This window comes from Pseudophryne corroboree, chromosome 11, assembly GCF_028390025.1.
Source record: "Pseudophryne corroboree isolate aPseCor3 chromosome 11, aPseCor3.hap2, whole genome shotgun sequence".
In the NCBI taxonomy this organism is placed as follows: domain Eukaryota; kingdom Metazoa; phylum Chordata; class Amphibia; order Anura; family Myobatrachidae; genus Pseudophryne; species Pseudophryne corroboree.
Window position 1 is genome coordinate 311,759,559 of NC_086454.1, and position 26,981 is coordinate 311,786,539.

At 49.7% G+C, this 26,981-nt stretch overlaps 1 protein-coding gene across 5 annotated transcripts in view; it reads right to left on the minus strand.

Annotated features, from left to right (window-relative positions):
- LOC134969577 (fatty acyl-CoA hydrolase precursor, medium chain-like) overlaps positions 1–26,981 on the minus strand; it is a 131,164-nt gene that overhangs the window by 79,600 nt on the left and 24,583 nt on the right. For 3 of the 5 annotated variants that reach the window (XM_063945624.1, XM_063945623.1, XM_063945622.1), the window contains exon 2: positions 1,073–1,268. The exons of 1 other annotated variant lie outside the window; for it this stretch is intronic. In XM_063945624.1, coding sequence (XP_063801694.1) covers positions 1,073–1,268 — 196 coding nt within the window. Of the gene's footprint in view, positions 1–156; positions 230–1,072; positions 1,269–26,981 lie in introns of those variants that run through there. One more of the 5 variants, XM_063945625.1, reaches the window with a different exon arrangement.

The following is a 26,981-nucleotide window of genomic DNA, read 5'->3' on the forward strand; positions in this document are numbered from 1 at the left end:
CACACACCCCACCATATATACACACACACCCCCCCCCCCCCCCCCCACTATATACACACACACACTATATACACACACACACACACACACACACACACACACACACACACACACACACACACACACACACACATTTCTCTCTCACCCTCCACTTACCAAGTCTGGCTGGCCGTCACAGCAATGCTGATTCCACCATTGTTCAGCTGTCTGGTCCCGTGTAGCTCCGCCCCTCTATTCCGTGTAGCTCCGCCCCTCGTGACGCCGTAGCCCCGCCCCCTTTTCGGGTCCCGCACTGCACAGCACACAGCCCGCTGTCACAGGTGATTGGGGGGTGGGGGGGGGGCGGGGGGAGGACAGGCACAGCAGCCGGCAGCTAGTGGCATCCTCACCTCCTATACTGTAAGGTAGCGGTAGGGTCTTGCACTTGACTGCTGCTGGCACTGGGTATGGGGTAGCTCCCTGCAGCAGATGCAGTTGACTCCGCCCAGCTCTGTGACTCCGCCCAGCGTTACGAGCACAGAGTCACAGATTAAGGCAAATATATAGGAGATATATATACATACACATACACATACACACACACACATACATTATATACACACACAAGCTTTTTACTTTCAGTACAAATTGCCTCCAGTGCCGTTCTGTTTGGACCATGTACGTGTATATTTTATATATATATATATATATATATATATATATATATATATATATATATATATATATATATATATTTACACATACATACATACATACACACACACACACACAATACATACACGTTATGCTGTATGTAATATATCTGCTGGCTGTTTATCCTGGGGATCGGCAGCGCTGTGTATATTTAGCTGTTGTGTGGCACACGGGACTCGGCACTCAATTTCACTCTCCAGTCCTCCCATAGACTCCTGTGAAACTAGCCAATGGCAGTCTGGGAGGAATATAGTGAGACTATAATTTACTGTAAGGACCTGACACTGACCTCAGATTTGGTGCATTTATTGCAGAAAATCTACACAGCCCTGAATTTAAATGCATTCCTTATGGCTTATAACCGATCCACTCAACTCACACTGGAGGGTATTCCGAGGCATCTCTGATAGAGTCCCAGGGCACTGGAGGTTCCGGACTTTCAAACCTTAGTGGTGGCTTTGCAAAGGGGATTCCAAAAAATGCATCCACTGTTCTAGATGTTTCTTTTACCGCCACCGTAACGCCCCGTAGTTTTCCGTACTGCGTGCCCACCAGCGGTCTCTCATCCTCTGGTGCTGAAATAGAGACAATTAAAGCTGTGATTTACATACAGCCTGCAGGAGTAGCGGAGAGAGGTAATTCAGATGCAGAAACTCAGATAGAGCTTTCCTTTTCCTAATGCTGTGCTGGAGAAGTACAGGTTGAGTATCCCTTATCCAAAATACTTGGGACCAGAAGTATTTTGGATATCTGATTTTTCCGTATGTTGGAATAATTGCATACCATAATGAGATATCATGGTGATAGGACCCAAGTCTAAGCACAGAATGCATTTATGTTTCATATACACCTTATACACACAGCCTGTTGGTCATTTTAGCCAATATTTATAATAACTTTGTGCATTAAACAAAGTGTGTCTTCATTCACACAATTCATTTATGTTTCATATACACTATGGCCCTAATTCTGAGTTGATCGTAGCATCAAATTTGTTAGCAATTGGGCAAAACCATGGCCCTCATTCCGAGTTGTTCGCTCGCAAGGCGATTATAGCAGAGTTACACACGCTAAGCCGCCGCCTACTGGGAGTGAATCTAAACATCTTAAATGTGCGACCGATGTATTCGCAATATTGCGATCAAAACCGAGTTAGCAGTTTCTGAGTAACTCCAGACTTACTCTGCCTGTGCGATCAATTCAGTGCTTTTCGGTCCCGGCTGACGTCATAAACACACCCAGCGTTCGCCCAAGCACTCCCACCGTTTCTCCAGACACGCCTGCGTTTTTTCCGGAAACGGTAGCGTTTCCAGCCACACGCCCCTAAAACGCCGTACATCCGCCCAGTAACACCCATTTCCTGTCAATCACAATGCGTTCTCCGGAGCGACGAAAAAGCCGTGAGTAAAATTACTTTCTTCTTAGTAAAGTTACTTGACGCATGCGCAGTGCGAACATTACGCATGCGCACTAAGAGAATTCTCACTGCGATGCGATGAAAAATACCGAGCGAACAACTCGGAATGAGGGCCCATGTGCACTGCAGGGGGGGCAGATATAACATGTGCAGAGAGAGTTAGATTTGGGTGGGGTGTTTTCAAACTGAAATCTAAATTGCAGTTTAAAAATAAAGCAGCCAGTATTTACCCTGCACAGAAACAATATAACCCACCCAAATCTAACTCAGCAAATGTTATATTTGCCCCCCCCTGCAGTGCACATGGTTTTGCCCAATTGCTTACAAACTTGCTGCAGCGATCAACTCAGAATTACCCCCAAAGGGGGTAATTCTGAGTTGAAGGGGGTAATTCTGAGTTGATTGCAGCAGGAACTTTGTTAGTAGTTGGGCAAAACCATGGGGGTAATTGCAAGTTGATCGCAGCAGGAAAATTTTTAGCAGTTGGGCAAAACCATGTGCACTGCAGGGGAGGCAGATATAACATTTGCAGAGAGAGTTAGATTTGGGTGGGTTATTTTGTTTCTGTGCAGGGTAAATACTGGCTGCTTTATTTTTGCACTGCAAATAAGATTGCAGATTGAACACACCCCACCCAAATCTAACTCTCTCTGCACATGTTATATCTGCCTCCCCTGCAGTACACATGGTTTTGCCCAACTGCTAAAAATTTTCCTGCTGCGATCAACTTGGAATTACCCCCCATGTGCACTGCAGGGGGGGTAGGGGGGGGGGCAGATATAACATGTGCAGAGAGAGTTAGATTTGGGTCATACTTACCTACTTTGCTGCCTCCTCCTCCGGGAGGAGGCAGCAAAGTAGGTGTATGGGGGGCGTGGCTGGCAGCAGAATAGCCGATTCGGGGGCGTGGCCGGCAGTAGGATGGGCGGTCCAGGGCGTGGCATCGCGCTCGCGTCATCGTGACTCCGCCCCCCGCTGTGCTGCGCCGAGAAATGAGGCGCTGCATAGCGGGGGGCGGAGCTACGATGACGCGATTCAGCGCGAATCGCGTCATCGGACCCCCTTGGGCCGCCCGCATGTTCTCTGCTGCGGGCGGCCGAGGGGGAAAGCGGGATACTTGCCCACCTTTCCGGGGGGGCCGGGAGGGTCACCCGATTTTCGGGAGCCTCCCGGCCATTCCGGGAGGGTAGGCAAGTATGATTTGGGTGGGTTATTTTGTTTCTGTGCAGGGTAAACACTGGCTGCTTTATTTTAACGCTGCAATTTAGATTGCAGATTGAACACACCACACCCAAATCTAACTCTCTCTGCACATGTTATATCTGCCTCCCCTGCAGTGTACATGGTTTTGCCCAACTGCTAACAAAATTCCTGCTGCGATCAACTTGGAATTACCCCCCATATACACACAGCCTGAAGGTCATTTAATACAATATTTTTAATAACTTTGTGTATTAAACAAAGTTTGTGTACATTGAGCCATCAGAAAACAAGGGTTTCACTATCTCACTCTCACTCCAAAAATTCTGTATTTCGGAATATTCCGTATTTTGGAATATTTGAATATGGGATACTCAACCTGTAGCATGAATGTACAATCTCTAGATGCAAAAAGGACAGGGACCCTTGTTATGATGAAAGACCTAAAACTGAGAGACATTTAGGGCCGGATTCTGACGCAGTTGCGCATGTGTGTGGCTCTTTTGCTGCAGTCGCATCCTTGACTCTATGCTAATACAATGCCCTACCCTGGAGTACAGACCTGTATCCGAATGTACAAGGGCTGAGATGCCCACTGTCGCTTGGTGCACCCAATACATTCAGAGACTGTGCCTTGGAATCAGTGCTGCCAGTCTGTGCACAGAAAATCACAATTAATGATAAATGGGACCATAAATGAGCTCTGAGGGGGCAGGGGTGCCCTTTCCTGGGGTAGATGGGCACATCTAAACACACAGCAGCCAGGAAAACAGCACACCAGTCCAGGGTTTATGTGCAGTCTAGCCGTGGCTAGTTTCATTGTGCAGTACTAAAAAGGAGATTTATGGTAGACTTACCATGGTTAAATCTTTCTGCGAGGTATATTGGGTTCCAAAGGGAATACATCAGGGTGTAGAGATGGATCTTGATCCAGAGGCAACAACAGGCTAAAGCTTTAGACTGCCCCAGAACGCATTGCGGGGCCTCCTTTATAACCACACCTCCAGGCACCGTGAACTCAGTTTTGTTAACCAGTCCAATGCAGAAGCAGGTAAAAAAGAAGGCAGATGTTAGTCACATAGAACCATGTTCCCACGACAGGAGAAGGGGCTAGCGGCTAATGCCATACAAATCCATAGAAGCTAAGTGAGTCAGGGTGGGCGCCCTGTGGAACCCAATGTACCTCGCAGAAAGATATTTAACACTGGTATGTCAAAGTCAGAAAAATATCTCTATACACACTGCCATATTTGCACCTCATTCTGATCCGCGCTGCGCATGCGTACGCTCTCCCGTGAGTGCGCATACTCACAGTCGCGGGCACCCGCAGGCGCACGGTATGCGTATTTACGGTAGAGTTTATGTGATCGTAGCGTGCGACTCAATCGCTACATATTTTCAGTAATAATGTATTTTGTAGATCATGGTCCCTTTGATAGATTCTGAAAGTTTAGTTAACATAGCATGTTCCTGAACAGAGAGATCCCTCTTTGTATTGTACGAAGGGTCTAACAGGGGTCATACAGTGGTGTTTGGTACCCATCGGAAGAGTATTTAAATAGCAATATTCCGGTGTTGGTTTGGAGCGGATTAATCGCTCGTGCGAATAGTTATGGACATATGAAGTTTATGTCCATTTACTATTATTTGTTCTTACTTAGTCATGCGGCGGGAAACCCAGTATCCCACCCACCTGAACAGTTGGAAGCAGTCACAGCCCACCTGTATGAATCAACCTATGACCTTTTGTTATAATGCGAAGCCGAATTCCTGTGTCCAATGAACAATGAGATTGTAGGGACCATTGAATTGTATTGTGTGTGGGGCATAAATAGGCAGGCCGACCATATCCAGTTCACTCTCTTCAACGGTTCTCATTGCTGATAATCGGGAGCTGGATATCGAGGCGCATGCGATCGTTTCCCCTTGTGCGTAAGTGTTTCTCCGCAATCATATTGATCTTCTTGTTGTTCTGAGCCAATCTCTCTCAATCTCTCTCTCTCTCTCTCTCTCCTTCTCTTTCTTTCTTATTTTCCCTTAAATAGTGATTGTATTGTATTGTATTTCCTGTGTAGTTATCTGGTTAGGTAGTCTATGTTATATTGGAGTGTATGACTTGTATTGTGTTTAACTCTTTTTGCAAGTATAGCATTCATAATATATATTTTAGGCGTTGGACCCTGAGCACGGTATCTGTGTGTTTCTTATAGTATTAGGTATTCTCAGAGCGTCGGTGACGCTCAAGCAGCTTTAAAGGTAATAAGGTTATACTGTGTTGCATTTACACTTTATCATTACACTAAGGTTTTACTGCACAAACACACTGTTTATGGTTTAGATACAAAGGTTTAATATTGTGAGCGTCAGCGCCGCTGGTGATCTCCTCGTGGTCCCGAGCGTCCGCTACGCTATAGCGAATCATTACGCTAGTCAACAGCCAATAACGTGCCTGCCTGTGATCTCTTGGTCGTGAGTGAACGTGACGCTTGAGCGTCTCGATCACGGCTAAGCGATTGTTACGCAACTAGCGTACCCTTACGGTACTTCATACGTAGATAGCGTACAGTGTTCTTAGACCTCATAAAGGGTATTATATACGATAAATATTTAGCTTTATCAGGTAAGTCTACCGTAAATCTCCTTTCCTGCAGCAGGTTACACTGTGTTCCACAGGGAATACATCAGGGATATCCTAAAGCAGTTCCTCAAGGGAGGGGTTGCACCTTAGCGGTTATGAGAACCCGGCGTCCAAAGGAAGCATCCTGGGAGGTGGATGTATCAAAGGCATAGAACCTAATAAACGTGTTCACTGAGGACCACATAGCCGTCTTGCACAATTGCTCTGCGGACACGCCACGACGAGCCACCCACGAGGGTCCAACAGATCGAGTAGAATGGGCCTTAATAGCAGCAGTAGCTGGGAGACCAGCCTGTGCATAAGCTTGTGCAATCACCATTCTAATCCATCAGGCCAAGGTTTGCTTATTCGCAGGCCAGCCACGTTTGTGGAAACCAAACAGTACAAAGCGGGAATCTGACCTCCTGATAGAGGCAGTCCTCTCCACATATATACAGAGAGCCCGTACCACATCCAAAGACCATTCTTTGGAGGACAAGTCTGAAGAGATGAAGGCTGGAACCACATTTCTTGATTATGCTGAAAAGATGACACCACCTTAGTTAAATAACTAGGGCAAGTTCGAAGAACTGCTCGGTCATGATGAAATATCAAAAAGGGTGAACGACAGGATAAAGCACCTAAGTCTGACACCCTTCTAGCAGAGGCAATAGCCAGCAGAAACTGAACCTTGGCTATAAGCCATTTAAGGTCTACTGACTCAAGAGGTTCAAGTGGAGACTCTTGCAGGGCACTGAGTACAACAGACAAATCCCATGGAGCCACAGGAGGGACATAGGAAGGCTGAATCCACAGTACGCCCTGAGTGAATGTCTGAACGTCAGATATAGACACAATTTTTCTCTGAAACCACACCGACAAGGCAGATGTGTGAACCTTGAGGGAGGCCAGACCTAAATCCAGGCCTTGATGCAAAAAAGCCAGAAGTCTGGAAGTACTAAACTTGGAAGCATCATAATTCTCAGCAGCATACCAGGTGAAGTAAGAATTCTAGACCCTATAATAAATCCGTGCAGATGCTGGTTTGCGGGCCTTCAGCATAGTTTGGATGACCGCCTTGGAGAATTCTTTGGCCCTCAGGAGTAAAGCTTCAAGAGCCACGTTGTCAAAGCCAGTCTGGCCAAGTCAGGATAGACACAAGGGCCCTGAACGAGGAGGCCTGGGAGTTGAGGAAGTAGAAAAGGACGCTCTATTGATAGACCATGCAGGCCTGAAAACCAATGCCTTCTGGGCCATGCTGGAGCGACTAGAAGTAGTAATCCTCCTTCTTGTTTGAACTTTCATAGTACCCTGGGCAGGAGTGACACTGGAGGGAACACGTAGGGCAGCCGAAAGTCTACATCTGGTAGGCCCCACTTGTTCACTAGGAGTTGAAAAACTCCCTGATGAAGGCTCCACTCTTCGGCTTGCATGTCCTGACGACTGAGGAAATCACCTTCCCAGTTGATGACTCCCGGAATGAACACTGCCGATATTGCCAGACGAAGGCATTCCGCACAACAAAGGATTTTTTACACTTCTATCATTGCCATGCGGCTTCGAGTGCCACCTTGATGGTTTATGTACACCACCGTGGTGGCGTTGTCTGACCTATAAGAGGCAGGGTGAGAGACAAAGTATTGAACACTGCCTGCAATTCCAGAATGTTTATCGGGAGGAGTGATTCCTCCATGGTCCTCCGACCCTGGAAAGAGTGTTGCTCCAACACTGAGCCCCAACCCTTCGGACTGGCGTCTGTAGTCAGTAGGACCCAGTTGGGGATCCAGAAGGGGCAGCCCCTGCTCAACTGCTGGTCCTGTAGCCACCAGGTCAGCGACACGCAAACCTCCGGAGTCAACGAGATCATGTAAGACCTGATCCGATGAGGCAGGCCATACCACTTGGAAAGGATTGACCTCTGTAGAGGGCGGGAATGAAATTGAGCGTACTCTACCATGTCGAAAGCCGACACCCTGAGGCCTAGTACATGCATCGCTGAGTGTACTGACACTCTTGGGCGAGAGAGGGAGTATCTGATCCTGTCCTGAAGTTTCAGGACCTTCTCTGGAGACAGAAACTGTTGACTGTGTATATTCGGTAGTGCCCCCAGGTGCACCATGCTTCGAGCAGGGACCAGCGAGGACTTCTTCTAGTTGATGAGCCACTTGTGGGCTTGTAGGAAGTTTACTGTCAGTTGTAGATGACTGAGGAGGACATCGTGGCAGTTTGCCAGAATCATCAAATCGTCCAGATAGGGCAGGAACCCAACTCCCTGGCGACGGAGATGAACCGTCATCACGGCCATAACCTTGGTGAAGATCTGAGGGGCCATGGCCAGTCCAAACGGCAGAGCCTGAAATTGACAGTGAAGGTTGAAAATAGCAAATCACAGACATTGCTGATGCGATATGGCAATAGGTAAATGCAGGTAAGTATCCTGTATATCCAGGTATACAATATAGTCTCTGGGTCCATGGCCAGTACAATTGAGCGTAGTGTTTCCATACGGAACTTGGACACTCTTACAAACTTGTTCAGTGATTTGAGATTGAGAATAAGCCAGAAAGACCCATCAAGTTTCGGGACTAGAAACAGGGTCGAGTAGTATCCTCTGCCTCTCTGGGACAGAGGTACCGGCACTACCACTACTGAATCCAGAAGGGAACTCACAACCATCAGAAGAGCTTGCGCCTTTAACGGATCCAGAACTGGCAAGGGGGACGTCTCTGGGAAGAGACTGTGTACCCGTGAGAGACAACGTCTCGCACCCATGCGTCTGAAGTGGTCATTAACCAGATCTGGATGAATCATAGAAGTCGGCCTCCCACCCTGGGATCCCCTAGGGGGAGGCCCGCCCCGTCATGCAGCAGGTTTGTCATGAGAAGCAGGCTGACAAGCAGCCCAGGAATGTTACGCTTTGGGATTAATGGTTGTTGGGAGCACGAGACAATCTCGGGTATGACTGACCTTCGCATTCCCTTAAGGCCGAAAGCAGGAAAAAGTGGTACCTTTTGCCTTCTGTGCAGAAGGAGAATCATTTGGGAGAAAAGCAATCATTGTAGCCGCCAATTAAGACACAATTTTTAATTAGGTCTTCCCCAAATAAGATGTCCCCAGTAAAAGGGGAATACCTCCAAGGATTTTTGGAGTCCAGGTCCACCATCCATGACCTCAACCACAGAATACGGCGAGCCAGGACAGACGTATTCGACGCCTTGGTAGCCAACACACACGCCTCAGAGGATGCCTCCTGGTGTAGAAAAAGGTGGCGGTAGTATTGTGAGACAGGGAAGGTCTGGCATTGTCAGATATATCCTCGGGCAGCTCGTCCTCTAATGCCTGATCCAGTCAGCAATCTGTTTTGCAGCCCCAAGAGGACGCAATCGTGGTCTATGTACAACACCCGTAAGGGAGTAATAGACTTCAGGCATCCCTCCACACTCTTACCTGTCGGTTCCTACAGTGAGGGGACAGTGGTGAGAGGCAGAGTGGACGACACCCGATGGGTGACACATGAGTTCACTAGCAGTGAATTACATACTCGTTATATAATTCTGCAGGGGGAGGATATCGATACCGTTGTAGACAGGGGGAATGTCTTCCCAGGATTAGACCAGGGTTCTTGTCTGATGTACACTTCATGGTCAGATTGTGGTAACAGAGTTTTAATTACCCTCTGACGTGTGAACATACAGTATTAGTTTGCTTAACCACAGTAGGGGAATCCTCTTATCATCAGTAATTTGTATGATTTGTTACCCAGTAACCACAAGGGCAGTGGTATCATTTAGCAATGGAAAATCCTTGTCAGGGACACCTAATATAGGGACTGACAGGACAAAATGATCCCCCTCTCTTCAGATAAAATATCAGAGAGAATATTGGATAGGGAGGAGGAAGCAGCCCGCTCAGATGTCCCAGAGACACGAGAGTGACCTGGAATAGGGTTTTGCCTGACCAAGGAATGAGTCATACGATAGCATCCGTGGGGTAAAATTTTCCCGCCCAAAGCGGAGTAACCATGGAGACATCAGTGACTGTAATGGTCCCATAGGGGGCATAAAGCGTTCAACTAGAGAACCCAGTAGGTTTGAGAACGCATCCCAGGTTGGCTCCTGACTGATTACAGAAGCAGCGGACTGACTGGGAGATGTATGAGAAATAGCACACAGACCATCACACAAAACTCCCCCTCAGGTAAATCCACTGCGCATGCTCTGCAGAATGCAGGAGCGTCCCCAGATTTACTACCCTACATATTAAACATTATACACAAATGCAACAGAGAGCGGTTTAGTACGATGAAGCCAGAGAGAGTACAGTACTTGCGAACAAATCCGGTATTATGTGACTGAGTACAAAGTAGAATACACATACAGTAATAGGTAAATACTGTGACGCATTATATATGGACCCAGACGCACCTAGTCCCCTAGGGTACAGTATACAGTGATAGATATATCTGGAATACACCGCAGTGAAATCACATAGCAGATACAGGCACACATAGTCATGTTTGCAGTGCAGATATTTATTTTCATGACAATAAAATTGCATTGGATCATTATATGAACACATATATAAATATATATATATATATATATATATATATATATATATATAAAACAATGCGCTGTCTGAGACCGGATGTATATATCAGAATACTCGTACAATATATTCTGGCACAGTTTTTGTACACTTGTTCTTAATTAACGCTGCCTTATTATCGACATGTAGAATACTTAAGTGTTTTTGAAAACCACAATGCTGATGTACAGGCGGGTTTGCAAAGGAGACCGTACCCTGCAGTCCCGGAGACCAGTCACATCTATTTTAGAAAATGGCACCCAGCGTCTCAGTCAGGGAGTGAGGGAGAGTGTGAAGCAGATCCAGGGCGGGAACACCAGCAGTAGATAGCGCCCGAAGCTGGGGTAGGGGCTACAGGTCAAGCGCATTTTCTCCTATGCTGGTCCTCACCACTGGGAACTATGGAGCCTTATTAAAGTGGATATTTTACTATCCGACCTGTGCTCCCATGCCTGGTGGATATAGTGGGGTCCCTGCTCTGTCACAGTGTACATGCCAGCATCGCGGTTCATCTCCTTAAACCGCGACCGGAATGCGATTTAATGACGGGTCCCGCCTTGGGGACCCTCTTACCTCCTCCCTTAGTACCAGCCACGCGATCCAGGAAAGCGTCTGCGGTGGTGTGCCTAGGAACCGGAGCGCCTCCGCCGCAAGTACCCTGGAACAGAGCCAGCGGGAGAATGCAACGCCGCTAGGGAGGTGATGGAGCCGCAGCACAGTATGTCACACTGACATATGAAGTGCTACAGCCCCTGAAGTCTCCTAAAAAGGTTTTTCAGGGCTGCCTAGTGCAGCCTCCCTGTTAAGTGACCTGCTTTCTTGTTATTGAGCCCCTGCCCTAATGGAGCTTACCACTCTACAGTCGAAACTCATTGTAGTATCTATGTAAATAGTTTATGTGCATTAGCTAGATGAGGTAGTGTACCTTTAAGAATCTGGCTGCATAGATGAACATGTGATCAGGAAGTAGAAGGAAGTAGGAAGTAGAAGGAGAGTAAGGAGGAGAGCAGCATGTGGAGTTGATGTCTATCTATAACCATGCAAGTACTACTTACCAATAAGAAATAAAATACATAATCTTCATACTGTATGATTCATTAAAGTAAAGATATGTACATCAGGACATAACACTCATTTCATACTATAAGTAGGACTGTGGGAGGAAGCAATGCTAACCTCTGTGCCCACAGCATCTTCCTGGCTATAAGCCACCATGAGACTCCATACAGGGCCTTATTCAGTAACTGTTTGTGCCTCACAGGAGCTCCTGGTCCATCTAGCGCTGCAGTGCAATGGAAAGCTGATGCATTGCAAGATCACTGAAACTCAGTTCTTCTAACACCGAGAGGTCTTGTGATAACCTTATGCAGCCCTTAGGAAAAGAAGATTCCTGTGCAACAAATGCGCATATTCTAAATAAATAAACCCAAAATGTATCAATAATAAATCAAAATTAAGGTTGGCTGATTGGAGCCATTCATTTGAGTGAGTCCCTCACATTAAATAATTGAGAAGAACCTCTCTCTAATACTCCGGCAGAAAATATCACTTTTACCTCTCCGGTAGTTGCGCTGGATTATGATTCAGTGGGGGGAATTCAATTGTTTAAAAAGTCTATTAGACTTTAAACAACTGCACCCCTGAATTTTTACAGCATACAAGACTGGGCTAGCACCCCTGTATTTTCACAGCATACAGGACCAGTGTGCTTTAATTTAAAAACTGCACCCCTGAATTTTTACAGCATGCAGGGCCAGTGTAATATTATTTTAACAGCAGTACCCCTGAATGTTTACAACATATAGGACCAGTGTGCTTTTATTTTAACAACTGCATCCCTGTATTTTCACAGTACACAGGAACAGTGTGCTTTCATTTTAACAATTGCACCCCTGAATTTTTACAGCATACAGGACCAGTGTGCTTTCATTTTAAAACAGAGGGACTCCTGAATTTTTACAGCATACAGGGCCTGAGTGCTTTTATTTTAACAACAGCACCCCTGAATTTTTACAGCATACAGGGCCAGTGTGCTTGTATTTTAACAACTGCACCTCTGAATTTTTACAGCATACAGGGCCAGTGTAATATTATTTTAACAGCAGCACCCATGTATTTTTACAGCATACAGGAACAGTGTGCTTTTATTTTAACAACTGCACCCCTTGATTTTTACAGCATACAGGACCAGTGTGCTTTTATTTTAACAACAGCACCCCTGAATTTTTACCGCATACAAGAGGGCAGTGCTCCTGCCCCATGTACAACACAGTGACAGCCAGGACAGCAACAACACCCATGTACAGCTGCAGCACCCTCAACAGCACATGAAACACCAGTGACAGCCAGGACAGCACCCCTAACATCACAGTAACAGGAACAGCACCCCTAACAGCACCCCTAGAGAGCACACGCTGATCCCACCCTGACACCATTAACCACAGAGAAACAGAGGTCTGTCTCCCTCGCTCTCCAAGTCTGGAATGAAAATGGCAGTGACGGAGCGTGAAGTTCAGAAGAACCGAACCCACTCATTTCTAAGACTCGCATGTACCTGACGAAGGGACCCTGCGGAGCCCGAAATGCAGCATTGTAGAGATTGCTTGTGCTTGGGGATGTATACACATTGTTTTCATGTGTTGATATAAAGCATTTTTTTCACTATAAAGTCCTGGAGTGCCGTGCCTGTTCTGAAGAAAACTTGTTCTGAACAATTGCATGTATACACCATTCAGCAAAGGCACACAGGCGGTTAATCGTTGACTAACAGAGCGCCGGATTTATTCCAGACTATATATGTATGTACAGTGGGGATTGAAAGTTTGGGCACCGCAGGCAAAAATTCATTTTAATGTGCAAAAAGAAGCCAAGGAAAGATGGAAAAATCTCCAAAAGCCCTCAAATCACAGATTAGACATTCTTATAACATGTCAAAAGAAGTTTGATTTTATTTCCATCATTTACACTTTCAAAAGAACAGAAAACAAAAATTGGCGTCTGCAAAAGTTTGGGCACCCTGCAGAGTTAATACCTTGTACTGCCCCCTTTGGCAAGTATCACAGCTTGTAAACGCTTTTTGTAGCCAGCCAAGAGTCTTTCAATTTTTGTTTGAGGTATCTTAGCTCATTCTTCCTTACAAAAGTCTTCCAGTTCTTTGAGATTCCTGGGCTGTCTGTGACGCACTGCTCTTTTAAGGTCTATCCATAGATTTTATATTATGTTGAGGTCAGGAGATTGTGAAGGCCATGGCAAAACCTTCAGTTTACGCCTCTTGATGTAATCCACCGTTGATTTTGAGGTGTGTTTAGGATCGTTATCCATTTGTAGAAGCCAGCCTCTCTTTAACTTCAGCTTTTTCACAGATGGCATCAGGTTAGCGTCCAAAATTTGCTGGAATCTTATTGAATCCATTTTTCCTTCTACTCGTGAAATGTTCCCTGTGCCACCGGCTGCAATACAACCCCAAAGCATGATTGATCCACCCCCATGCTTAACAGTTGGACAGAGGTTCTTTTTATTAAATTCTGAGCCCTTCCTTCTCCAAACGTACCTTTGCTCATTCTGGCCAAAAAGTTTTATTTTAACCTCATCGGTCCACAGAACTTTATTCCAAAATGCATCAGGCTTGTCTATATGTTCATTTGCAAACTTCAAACGCTGATTTTTGTGGTGAGGACATAGAAGAGGTTTTCTTCTGATGATTCTTCCATGAAGACCATATTTGTACAAGTATCTCTTTATAGTGGAACAGTGTACCACAACTCCAGTGTCTGCCAGATCTTCCTGGGGGGATCGTGCAGTCAAACGTGGATTTTGACTTGCTTTTCTCACAATCCTGCGAGCTGTTCTGTCTGATATTTTTCTTGGTCTTCCAGATCTTGCTTTAACTTCCACTGTTCCTGATGACTGCCATTTCTTAATTACATTCCGAACAGAGGATATGGGCATCTGATAACGCTTTGCTATCTTCTTATAGCCTTCTCCTGCTATGTGAGCATCAACTATTCTCAGTTTCAGTGTTCTACTCAACTGCTTAGAGGAACCCATGGTGCTGATTGTTGGAGCAAGGTCAGATGAGTCTGGGCTTTTAAAACCTTTGAGATTGACATCACCTGGTCTTTCCAGACGATGATTAAGAGCAATCCATGACACTGCCAGGTCTCAGCTGTCCAAAGGGGGCAGTACAAGGTATTAACTCTGCAGGGTGCCCAAACTTTTGCAGACGCCATTTTTTGTTTTCTGTTTTTTTGATAGTGTAAATGATGGAAATAAAATCAATCTTTTTTTGACATGTTATAAGAATGTCTAATCTGTAATTTGATGCCTTTTGGAGATTTTTCCATCTTTCATTGGCTTCTTTTTGCACATTAAAATGAATTTTTGCCTGGGGTGCCCAAACTTTCACACAAACCCCCCCATAGTAAATCCTGCATTTGCCACTGCCTAAGCTTACACAGTGTGACTACTGGAACTCCTCTTCCGGGGCTGGGCACGCCCCCACTTGACAAATCATGCTGGGGCTTGGGAGCGATCTCTCAGATGGAGACCTCAGATGGAGACCTGCACGTGCTCTGATCTCTCAAGTCACATGTTCCGGAGACTAAATTTCTACTGTGCATGTGCGGTGGCCATTTTGCCAGCGATTTCATACCGCAGCCGGAGCTCTGACACTGGAATGGTAAGTAACACAACATGGGTGCAATGTGTGCAGTGTTGGCCCTTCTTGTACCCATTATAGAAACGCCAATGGCACATACTACATAACTTACTGTAACGTGCTCTGCAAATAATCCCCACCCTGTGACCTGCTGCACAAGGGTCATGCACTGTTACATATGTCTCACCTGTCCCATCCCCATCCAGTGACCTGCTGCACAAGTGTCATGCACTGTTACATGTGCCTCACCTGTCCCATCCCCACCCTGTGACCTGCTGCACAAGGATCATGCACTGTTACATATGCCTCACCTGTCCCATCCCCATCCTGTGACCTGCTGCACAAGTGTCATGCACTGTTACATGTGCCTCACCTGTCCCATCCCCACCCTGTGACCTGCTGCACAAGGACCATGCACTGTTACATATGCCTCACCTGTCCCATCCCCACCCTGTGACCTGCTGCACAAGGGTCATGCACTGTTACATATGCCTCACCTGTCCCATCCCCATCCTGTGACCTGCTGCACAAGTGTCATGCACTATTACATGTGCCTCACCTGTCCCATCCCCATCCTGTGACCTGCTGCACAAGGACCATGCACTGTTACATATGCCTCACCTGTCCCATCCCCATCCTGTGTCCTGCTGCACAAGGATTATGCACTGTTACATGTGCCTCACCTGTCCCATCCCCATCCTGTGACCTGCTGCACAAGGGTCATGCACTGTTACATATGCCTCACCTGTCCCATCCCCATCCTGTGACCTGCTGCACAAGTGTCATGCACTATTACATGTGCCTCACCTGTCCCATCCCCATCCTGTGACCTGCAGCACAAGTGTCATGCACTGTTACATATGCCTCACCTGTCCCATCCCCATCCTGTGACCTGCTGCACAAGGACCATGCACTGTTACATATACCTCACCTGTCCCATCCCCATCCTGTAACCTGTTGCACAAGTGTCATGCACTGTTACATGTGCCTCACCTGTCCCATCCCCACCCTGTGACCTGCTGCACAAGGGTCATGCACTGTTACATATGCCTCACCTGTCCCATCCCCATCCTGTGACCTGCTGCACAAGGATCATGCACTGTTACATGTGCCTCACCTGTCCCATCCCCATCCAGTGACCTGCTGCACAAGGATCATGCACTGTTACATGTGCCTCACCTGTCCCATCCCCATCCAGTGACCTGCTGCACAAGGACCATGCACTGTTACATATGCCTCACCTGTCCCATCCCCATCCTGTGACCTGCTGCACAAGGATCATGCACTGTTACATGTGCCTCACCTGTCCAATCCCCATCCTGTGACCTGCTGCACAAGGATCATGCACTGTTACATGTGCCTCACCTGTCCCATCCCCATCCAGTGACCTGCTGCACAAGGACCATGCACTGTTACATGTGCCTCACCTGTCCCATCCCCATCCTATGACCTGCTGCACAAGGACCATGCACTGTTACATATGCCTCACCTGTCCCAACCCCACCCTGTGACCTGCTGCACAAGGGTCACACACTGTTACATATGCCTCACCTGTCCAATCCCCATCCTGTGACCTGCTGCACAAGGACCATGCACTGTTACATATGCCTCACCTGTCCCATCCCCACCCTGTGACCTGCTGCACAAGGGTCACACACTGTTACATATGCCTCACCTGTCCAATCCCCATCCAGTGACCTGCTGCACAAGGACCATGCACTGTTACATATGCCTCACCTGTCCCATCCCCATCCTGTGACCTGCTGCACAAGGATCATGCACTGTTACATGTGCCTCACCTGTCCAATCCCCATCCTGTGACCTGCTGCACAAGGATCATGCACTGTTACATGTGCCTCACCTGTCCCATCCCCATCCAGTGACCTGCTGCACAAGGACCATGCACTGTTACATATGCCTCACCTGTCCCATCCCCATCCTGTGTCCTGCTGCACAAGGATCATGCACTGTTACATGTGCCTCACCTGTCCAATCCCCACCCTGTGACCTGCTGCACAAGGACCATGCACTGTTACATATGCCTCACCTGTCCCATCCCCACCCTGTGACCTGCTGCACAAGGGTCATGCACTGTTACATATGCCTCACCTGTCCCATCCCCATCCTGTGACCTGCTGCACAAGGACCATGCACTGTTATATATGCCTCACCTGTCCCATCCCCACCCTGTGACCTGCTGCACAAGGACCATGCACTGTTACATGTGCCTCACCTGTCCCATCCCCACCCTGTGACCTGCTGCACAAGGATCATGCACTATTACATGTGCCTCACCTGTCCCATCCCCATCCTGTGACCTGCTGCACAAGTGTCATGCACTGTTACATGTGCCTCACCTGTCCCATCCCCATCCTGTGACCTGCTGCACAAGGGTCATGCACTGTTACATATGCCTCACCTGTCCCATCCCCATCCTGTGACCTGCTGCACAAGGGTCATGCACTGTTACATATGCCTCACCTGTCCCATCCCCATCCTGTGACCTGCTGCACAAGGATTATGCACTGTTACATGTGCCTCACCTGTCCCATCCCCATCCTGTGACCTGCTGCACAAGGGTCATGCACTGTTACATATGCCTCACCTGTCCCATCCCCATCCAGTGACCTGCTGCACAAGTGTCATGCACTGTTACATGTGCCTCACCTGTCCCATCCCCACCCTGTGACCTGCTGCACAAGGGTCATGCACTGTTACATATGCCTCACCTGTCCCATCCCCATCCTGTGACCTGCTGCACAAGTGTCATGCACTGTTACATGTGCCTCACCTGTCCCATCCCCACCCTGTGACCTGCTGCACAAGGACCATGCACTGTTACATATGCCTCACCTGTCCCATCCCCACCCTGTGACCTGCTGCACAAGGGTCATGCACTGTTACATATGCCTCACCTGTCCCATCCCCATCCTGTGACCTGCTGCACAAGTGTCATGCACTATTACATGTGCCTCACCTGTCCCATCCCCATCCTGTGACCTGCTGCACAAGGACCATGCACTGTTACATATGCCTCACCTGTCCCATCCCCATCCTGTGTCCTGCTGCACAAGGATTATGCACTGTTACATGTGCCTCACCTGTCCCATCCCCATCCTGTGACCTGCTGCACAAGGGTCATGCACTGTTACATATGCCTCACCTGTCCCATCCCCATCCTGTGACCTGCTGCACAAGTGTCATGCACTATTACATGTGCCTCACCTGTCCCATCCCCATCCTGTGACCTGCAGCACAAGTGTCATGCACTGTTACATATGCCTCACCTGTCCCATCCCCATCCTGTGACCTGCTGCACAAGGACCATGCACTGTTACATATACCTCACCTGTCCCATCCCCATCCTGTAACCTGTTGCACAAGTGTCATGCACTGTTACATGTGCCTCACCTGTCCCATCCCCACCCTGTGACCTGCTGCACAAGGGTCATGCACTGTTACATATGCCTCACCTGTCCCATCCCCATCCTGTGACCTGCTGCACAAGGATCATGCACTGTTACATGTGCCTCACCTGTCCCATCCCCATCCAGTGACCTGCTGCACAAGGATCATGCACTGTTACATGTGCCTCACCTGTCCCATCCCCATCCAGTGACCTGCTGCACAAGGACCATGCACTGTTACATATGCCTCACCTGTCCCATCCCCATCCTGTGACCTGCTGCACAAGGATCATGCACTGTTACATGTGCCTCACCTGTCCAATCCCCATCCTGTGACCTGCTGCACAAGGATCATGCACTGTTACATGTGCCTCACCTGTCCCATCCCCATCCAGTGACCTGCTGCACAAGGACCATGCACTGTTACATGTGCCTCACCTGTCCCATCCCCATCCTATGACCTGCTGCACAAGGACCATGCACTGTTACATATGCCTCACCTGTCCCAACCCCACCCTGTGACCTGCTGCACAAGGGTCACACACTGTTACATATGCCTCACCTGTCCAATCCCCATCCTGTGACCTGCTGCACAAGGACCATGCACTGTTACATATGCCTCACCTGTCCCATCCCCACCCTGTGACCTGCTGCACAAGGGTCACACACTGTTACATATGCCTCACCTGTCCAATCCCCATCCAGTGACCTGCTGCACAAGGACCATGCACTGTTACATATGCCTCACCTGTCCCATCCCCATCCTGTGACCTGCTGCACAAGGATCATGCACTGTTACATGTGCCTCACCTGTCCAATCCCCATCCTGTGACCTGCTGCACAAGGATCATGCACTGTTACATGTGCCTCACCTGTCCCATCCCCATCCAGTGACCTGCTGCACAAGGACCATGCACTGTTACATATGCCTCACCTGTCCCATCCCCATCCTGTGTCCTGCTGCACAAGGATCATGCACTGTTACATGTGCCTCACCTGTCCAATCCCCACCCTGTGACCTGCTGCACAAGGACCATGCACTGTTACATATGCCTCACCTGTCCCATCCCCACCCTGTGACCTGCTGCACAAGGGTCATGCACTGTTACATATGCCTCACCTGTCCCATCCCCATCCTGTGACCTGCTGCACAAGGACCATGCACTGTTATATATGCCTCACCTGTCCCATCCCCACCCTGTGACCTGCTGCACAAGGACCATGCACTGTTACATGTGCCTCACCTGTCCCATCCCCACCCTGTGACCTGCTGCACAAGGATCATGCACTATTACATGTGCCTCACCTGTCCCATCCCCATCCTGTGACCTGCTGCACAAGTGTCATGCACTGTTACATGTGCCTCACCTGTCCCATCCCCATCCTGTGACCTGCTGCACAAGGGTCATGCACTGTTACATATGCCTCACCTGTCCCATCCCCATCCTGTGACCTGCTGCACAAGGGTCATGCACTGTTACATATGCCTCACCTGTCCCATCCCCATCCTGTGACCTGCTGCACAAGGATTATGCACTGTTACATGTGCCTCACCTGTCCCATCCCCATCCTGTGACCTGCTGCACAAGGGTCATGCACTGTTACATATGCCTCACCTGTCCCATCCCCATCCTGTGACCTGCTGCACAAGGGTCATGCACTGTTACATATGCCTCACCTGTCCCATCCCCATCCTGCGACCTGCTGCACAAGGGTCATGCACTGTTACATATGCCTCACCTGTCCCATCCCCATCCTGTGACCTGCTGCACAAGTTTCATGCACTGTTACATGTGCCTCACCTGTCCCATCCCCATCCTGTGACCTGCTGCACAAGTGTCATGCACTGTTACATATGCCTCACCTGTCCCATCCCCATCCTGTGACCTGCTGCACAAGGACCATGCACTGTTACATATACCTCACCTGTCCCATCCCCATCCTGTAACCTGCTGCACAAGTGTCATGCACTGTTACATGTGCCTCACCTGTCCCATCCCCACCCTGTGACCTGCTGCACAAGGGTCATGCACTGTTACATATGCCTCACCTGTCCCATCCCCATCCTGTGACCTGCTGCACAAGGATCATGCACTGTTACATGTGCCTCACATGTCCCATCCCCATCCAGTGACCTGCTGCACAAGGATCATGCACTGTTACATGTGCCTCACCTGTCCCATCCCCATCCAGTGACCTGCTGCACAAGGACCATGCACTGTTACATATGCCTCACCTGTCCCATCCCCATCCTGTGACCTGCTGCACAAGGATCATGCACTGTTACATGTGCCTCACCTGTCCAATCCCCATCCTGTGACCTGCTGCACAAGGATCATGCACTGTTACATGTGCCTCACCTGTCCCATCCCCATCCAGTGACCTGCTGCACAAGGACCATGCACTGTTACATGTGCCTCACCTGTCCCATCCCCATCCTATGACCTGCTGCACAAGGACCATGCACTGTTACATATGCCTCACCTGTCCCATCCCCACCCTGTGACCTGCTGCACAAGGGTCACACACTGTTACATATGCCTCACCTGTCCAATCCCCATCCTGTGACCTGCTGCACAAGGACCATGCACTGTTACATATGCCTCACCTGTCCCATCCCCACCCTGTGACCTGCTGCACAAGGGTCACACACTGTTACATATGCCTCACCTGTCCAATCCCCATCCTATGACCTGCTGCACAAGGACCATGCACTGTTACATATGCCTCACCTGTCCCATCCCCACCCTGTGACCTGCTGCACAAGGGTCACACACTGTTACATATGCCTCACCTGTCCAATCCCCATCCTGTGACCTGCTGCACAAGGATCATGCACTGTTACATGTGCCTCACCTGTCCCATCCCCATCCAGTGACCTGCTGCACAAGGACCATGCACTGTTACATATGCCTCACCTGTCCCATCCCCATCCTGTGACCTGCTGCACAAGGATCATGCACTGTTACATGTGCCTCACCTGTCCAATCCCCACCCTGTGACCTGCTGCACAAGGATCATGCACTGTTACATGTGCCTCACCTGTCCCATCCCCATCCAGTGACCTGCTGCACAAGGACCATGCACTGTTACATATGCCTCACCTGTCCCATCCCCATCCTGTGTCCTGCTGCACAAGGATCATGCACTGTTACATGTGCCTCACCTGTCCAATCCCCACCCTGTGACCTGCTGCACAAGGACCATGCACTGTTACATATGCCTCACCTGTCCCATCCCCACCCTGTGACCTGCTGCACAAGGGTCATGCACTGTTACATATGCCTCACCTGTCCCATCCCCATCCTGTGACCTGCTGCACAAGGACCATGCACTGTTATATATGCCTCACCTGTCCCATCCCCACCCTGTGACCTGCTGCACAAGGACCATGCACTGTTACATGTGCCTCACCTGTCCCATCCCCACCCTGTGACCTGCTGCACAAGGATCATGCACTATTACATGTGCCTCACCTGTCCCATCCCCATCCTGTGACCTGCTGCACAAGTGTCATGCACTGTTACATGTGCCTCACCTGTCCCATCCCCATCCTGTGACCTGCTGCACAAGGGTCATGCACTGTTACATATGCCTCACCTGTCCCATCCCCATCCTGTGACCTGCTGCACAAGGGTCATGCACTGTTACATATGCCTCACCTGTCCCATCCCCATCCTGTGACCTGCTGCACAAGGATTATGCACTGTTACATGTGCCTCACCTGTCCCATCCCCATCCTGTGACCTGCTGCACAAGGGTCATGCACTGTTACATATGCCTCACCTGTCCCATCCCCATCCTGTGACCTGCTGCACAAGGGTCATGCACTGTTACATATGCCTCACCTGTCCCATCCCCATCCTGTGACCTGCTGCACAAGTGTCATGCACTATTACATGTGCCTCACCTGTCCCATCCCCATCCTGTGACCTGCTGCACAAGGACCATGCACTGTTACATATGCCTCACCTGTCCCATCCCCATCCTGTGTCCTGCTGCACAAGGATTATGCACTGTTACATGTGCCTCACCTGTCCCATCCCCATCCTGTGACCTGCTGCACAAGGGTCATGCACTGTTACATATGCCTCACCTGTCCCATCCCCATCCTGTGACCTGCTGCACAAGTGTCATGCACTATTACATGTGCCTCACCTGTCCCATCCCCATCCTGTGACCTGCTGCACAAGTGTCATGCACTGTTACATGTGCCTCACCTGTCCCATCCCCATCCTGTGACCTGCTGCACAAGGGTCATGCACTGTTACATATGCCTCACCTGTCCCATCCCCATCCTGTGACCTGCTGCACAAGTGTCATGCACTATTACATGTGCCTCACCTGTCCCTTCCCCATCCTGTGACCTGCTGCACAAGTGTCATGCACTGTTACATATGCCTCACCTGTCCCATCCCCATCCTGTGACCTGCTGCACAAGGACCATGCACTGTTACATATACCTCACCTGTCCCATCCCCATCCTGTAACCTGCTGCACAAGGACCATGCACTATTACATATGCCTCACCTGTCCCATCCCCATCCTGTGACCTGCTGCACAAGTGTCATGCACTGTTACATGTGCCTCACCTGTCCCATCCCCATCCTGTGACCTGCTGCACAAGTGTCATGCACTGTTACATATGCCTCACCTGTCCCATCCCCATCCTGTGACCTGCTGCACAAGGATCATGCACTGTTACATATACCTCACCTGTCCCATCCCCATCCTGTAACCTGTTGCACAAGTGTCATGCACTGTTACATGTGCCTCACCTGTCCCATCCCCACCCTGTGACCTGCTGCACAAGGGTCATGCACTGTTACATATGCCTCACCTGTCCCATCCCCATCCTGTGACCTGCTGCACAAGGATCATGCACTGTTACATGTGCCTCACCTGTCCCATCCCCATCCAGTGACCTGCTGCACAAGGATCATGCACTGTTACATGTGCCTCACCTGTCCCATCCCCATCCAGTGACCTGCTGCACAAGGACCATGTACTGTTACATATGCCTCACCTGTCCCATCCCCATCCTGTGACCTGCTGCACAAGGATCATGCACTGTTACATGTGCCTCACCTGTCCAATCCCCATCCTGTGACCTGCTGCACAAGGATCATGCACTGTTACATGTGCCTCACCTGTCCCATCCCCATCCAGTGACCTGCTGCTCAAGGACCATGCACTGTTACATGTGCCTCACCTGTCCCATCCCCATCCTATGACCTGCTGCACAAGGACCATGCACTGTTACATATGCCTCACCTGTCCCAACCCCACCCTGTGACCTGCTGCACAAGGGTCACACACTGTTACATATGCCTCACCTGTCCAATCCCCATCCTGTGACCTGCTGCACAAGGACCATGCACTGTTACATATGCCTCACCTGTCCCATCCCCACCCTGTGACCTGCTGCACAAGGGTCACACACTGTTACATATGCCTCACCTGTCCAATCCCCATCCAGTGACCTGCTGCACAAGGACCATGCACTGTTACATATGCCTCACCTGTCCCATCCCCATCCTGTGACCTGCTGCACAAGGATCATGCACTGTTACATGTGCCTCACCTGTCCAATCCCCATCCTGTGACCTGCTGCACAAGGATCATGCACTGTTACATGTGCCTCACCTGTCCCATCCCCATCCAGTGACCTGCTGCACAAGGACCATGCACTGTTACATATGCCTCACCTGTCCCATCCCCATCCTGTGTCCTGCTGCACAAGGATCATGCACTGTTACATGTGCCTCACCTGTCCAATCCCCACCCTGTGACCTGCTGCACAAGGACCATGCACTGTTACATATGCCTCACCTGTCCCATCCCCACCCTGTGACCTGCTGCACAAGGGTCATGCACTGTTACATATGCCTCACCTGTCCCATCCCCATCCTGTGACGTGCTGCACAAGGACCATGCACTGTTATATATGCCTCACCTGTCCCATCCCCACCCTGTGACCTGCTGCACAAGGACCATGCACTGTTACATGTGCCTCACCTGTCCCATCCCCACCCTGTGACCTGCTGCACAAGGATCATGCACTATTACATGTGCCTCACCTGTCCCATCCCCATCCTGTGACCTGCTGCACAAGTGTCATGCACTGTTACATGTGCCTCACCTGTCCCATCCCCATCCTGTGACCTGCTGCACAAGGGTCATGCACTGTTACATATGCCTCACCTGTCCCATCCCCATCCTGTGACCTGCTGCACAAGGGTCATGCACTGTTACATATGCCTCACCTGTCCCATCCCCATCCTGTGACCTGCTGCACAAGGATTATGCACTGTTACATGTGCCTCACCTGTCCCATCCCCATCCTGTGACCTGCTGCACAAGGGTCATGCACTGTTACATATGCCTCACCTGTCCCATCCCCATCCTGTGACCTGCTGCACAAGGGTCATGCACTGTTACATATGCCTCACCTGTCCCATCCCCATCCTGTGACCTGCTGCACAAGTGTCATGCACTGTTACATGTGCCTCACCTGTCCCATCCCCATCCTGTGACCTGCTGCACAAGTGTCATGCACTGTTACATATGCCTCACCTGTCCCATCCCCATCCTGTGACCTGCTGCACAAGGACCATGCACTGTTACATATACCTCACCTGTCCCATCCCCATCCTGTAACCTGCTGCACAAGTGTCATGCACTGTTACATGTGCCTCACCTGTCCCATCCCCACCCTGTGACCTGCTGCACAAGGGTCATGCACTGTTACATATGCCTCACCTGTCCCATCCCCATCCTGTGACCTGCTGCACAAGGATCATGCACTGTTACATGTGCCTCACCTGTCCCATCCCCATCCAGTGACCTGCTGCACAAGGATCATGCACTGTTACATGTGCCTCACCTGTCCCATCCCCATCCAGTGACCTGCTGCACAAGGACCATGCACTGTTACATATGCCTCACCTGTCCCATCCCCATCCTGTGACCTGCTGCACAAGGATCATGCACTGTTACATGTGCCTCACCTGTCCAATCCCCATCCTGTGACCTGCTGCACAAGGATCATGCACTGTTACATGTGCCTCACCTGTCCCATCCCCATCCAGTGACCTGCTGCACAAGGACCATGCACTGTTACATGTGCCTCACCTGTCCCATCCCCATCCTATGACCTGCTGCACAAGGACCATGCACTGTTACATATGCCTCACCTGTCCCATCCCCACCCTGTGACCTGCTGCACAAGGGTCACACACTGTTACATATGCCTCACCTGTCCAATCCCCATCCTGTGACCTGCTGCACAAGGACCATGCACTGTTACATATGCCTCACCTGTCCCATCCCCACCCTGTGACCTGCTGCACAAGGGTCACACACTGTTACATATGCCTCACCTGTCCAATCCCCATCCTATGACCTGCTGCACAAGGACCATGCACTGTTACATATGCCTCACCTGTCCCATCCCCACCCTGTGACCTGCTGCACAAGGGTCACACACTGTTACATATGCCTCACCTGTCCAATCCCCATCCTGTGACCTGCTGCACAAGGATCATGCACTGTTACATGTGCCTCACCTGTCCCATCCCCATCCAGTGACCTGCTGCACAAGGACCATGCACTGTTACATATGCCTCACCTGTCCCATCCCCATCCTGTGACCTGCTGCACAAGGATCATGCACTGTTACATGTGCCTCACCTGTCCAATCCCCATCCTGTGACCTGCTGCACAAGGATCATGCACTGTTACATGTGCCTCACCTGTCCCATCCCCATCCAGTGACCTGCTGCACAAGGACCATGCACTGTTACATATGCCTCACCTGTCCCATCCCCATCCTGTGTCCTGCTGCACAAGGATCATGCACTGTTACATGTGCCTCACCTGTCCAATCCCCACCCTGTGACCTGCTGCACAAGGACCATGCACTGTTACATATGCCTCACCTGTCCCATCCCCACCCTGTGACCTGCTGCACAAGGGTCATGCACTGTTACATATGCCTCACCTGTCCCATCCCCATCCTGTGACCTGCTGCACAAGGACCATGCACTGTTATATATGCCTCACCTGTCCCATCCCCACCCTGTGACCTGCTGCACAAGGACCATGCACTGTTACATGTGCCTCACCTGTCCTCTCCCCACCCTGTGACCTGCTGCACAAGGATCATGCGCTATTACATGTGCCTCACCTGTCCCATCCCCATCCTGTGACCTGCTGCACAAGTGTCATGCACTGTTACATGTGCCTCACCTGTCCCATCCCCATCCTGTGACCTGCTGCACAAGGGTCATGCACTGTTACATATGCCTCACCTGTCCCATCCCCATCCTGTGACCTGCTGCACAAGGGTCATGCACTGTTACATATGCCTCACCTGTCCCATCCCCATCCTGTGACCTGCTG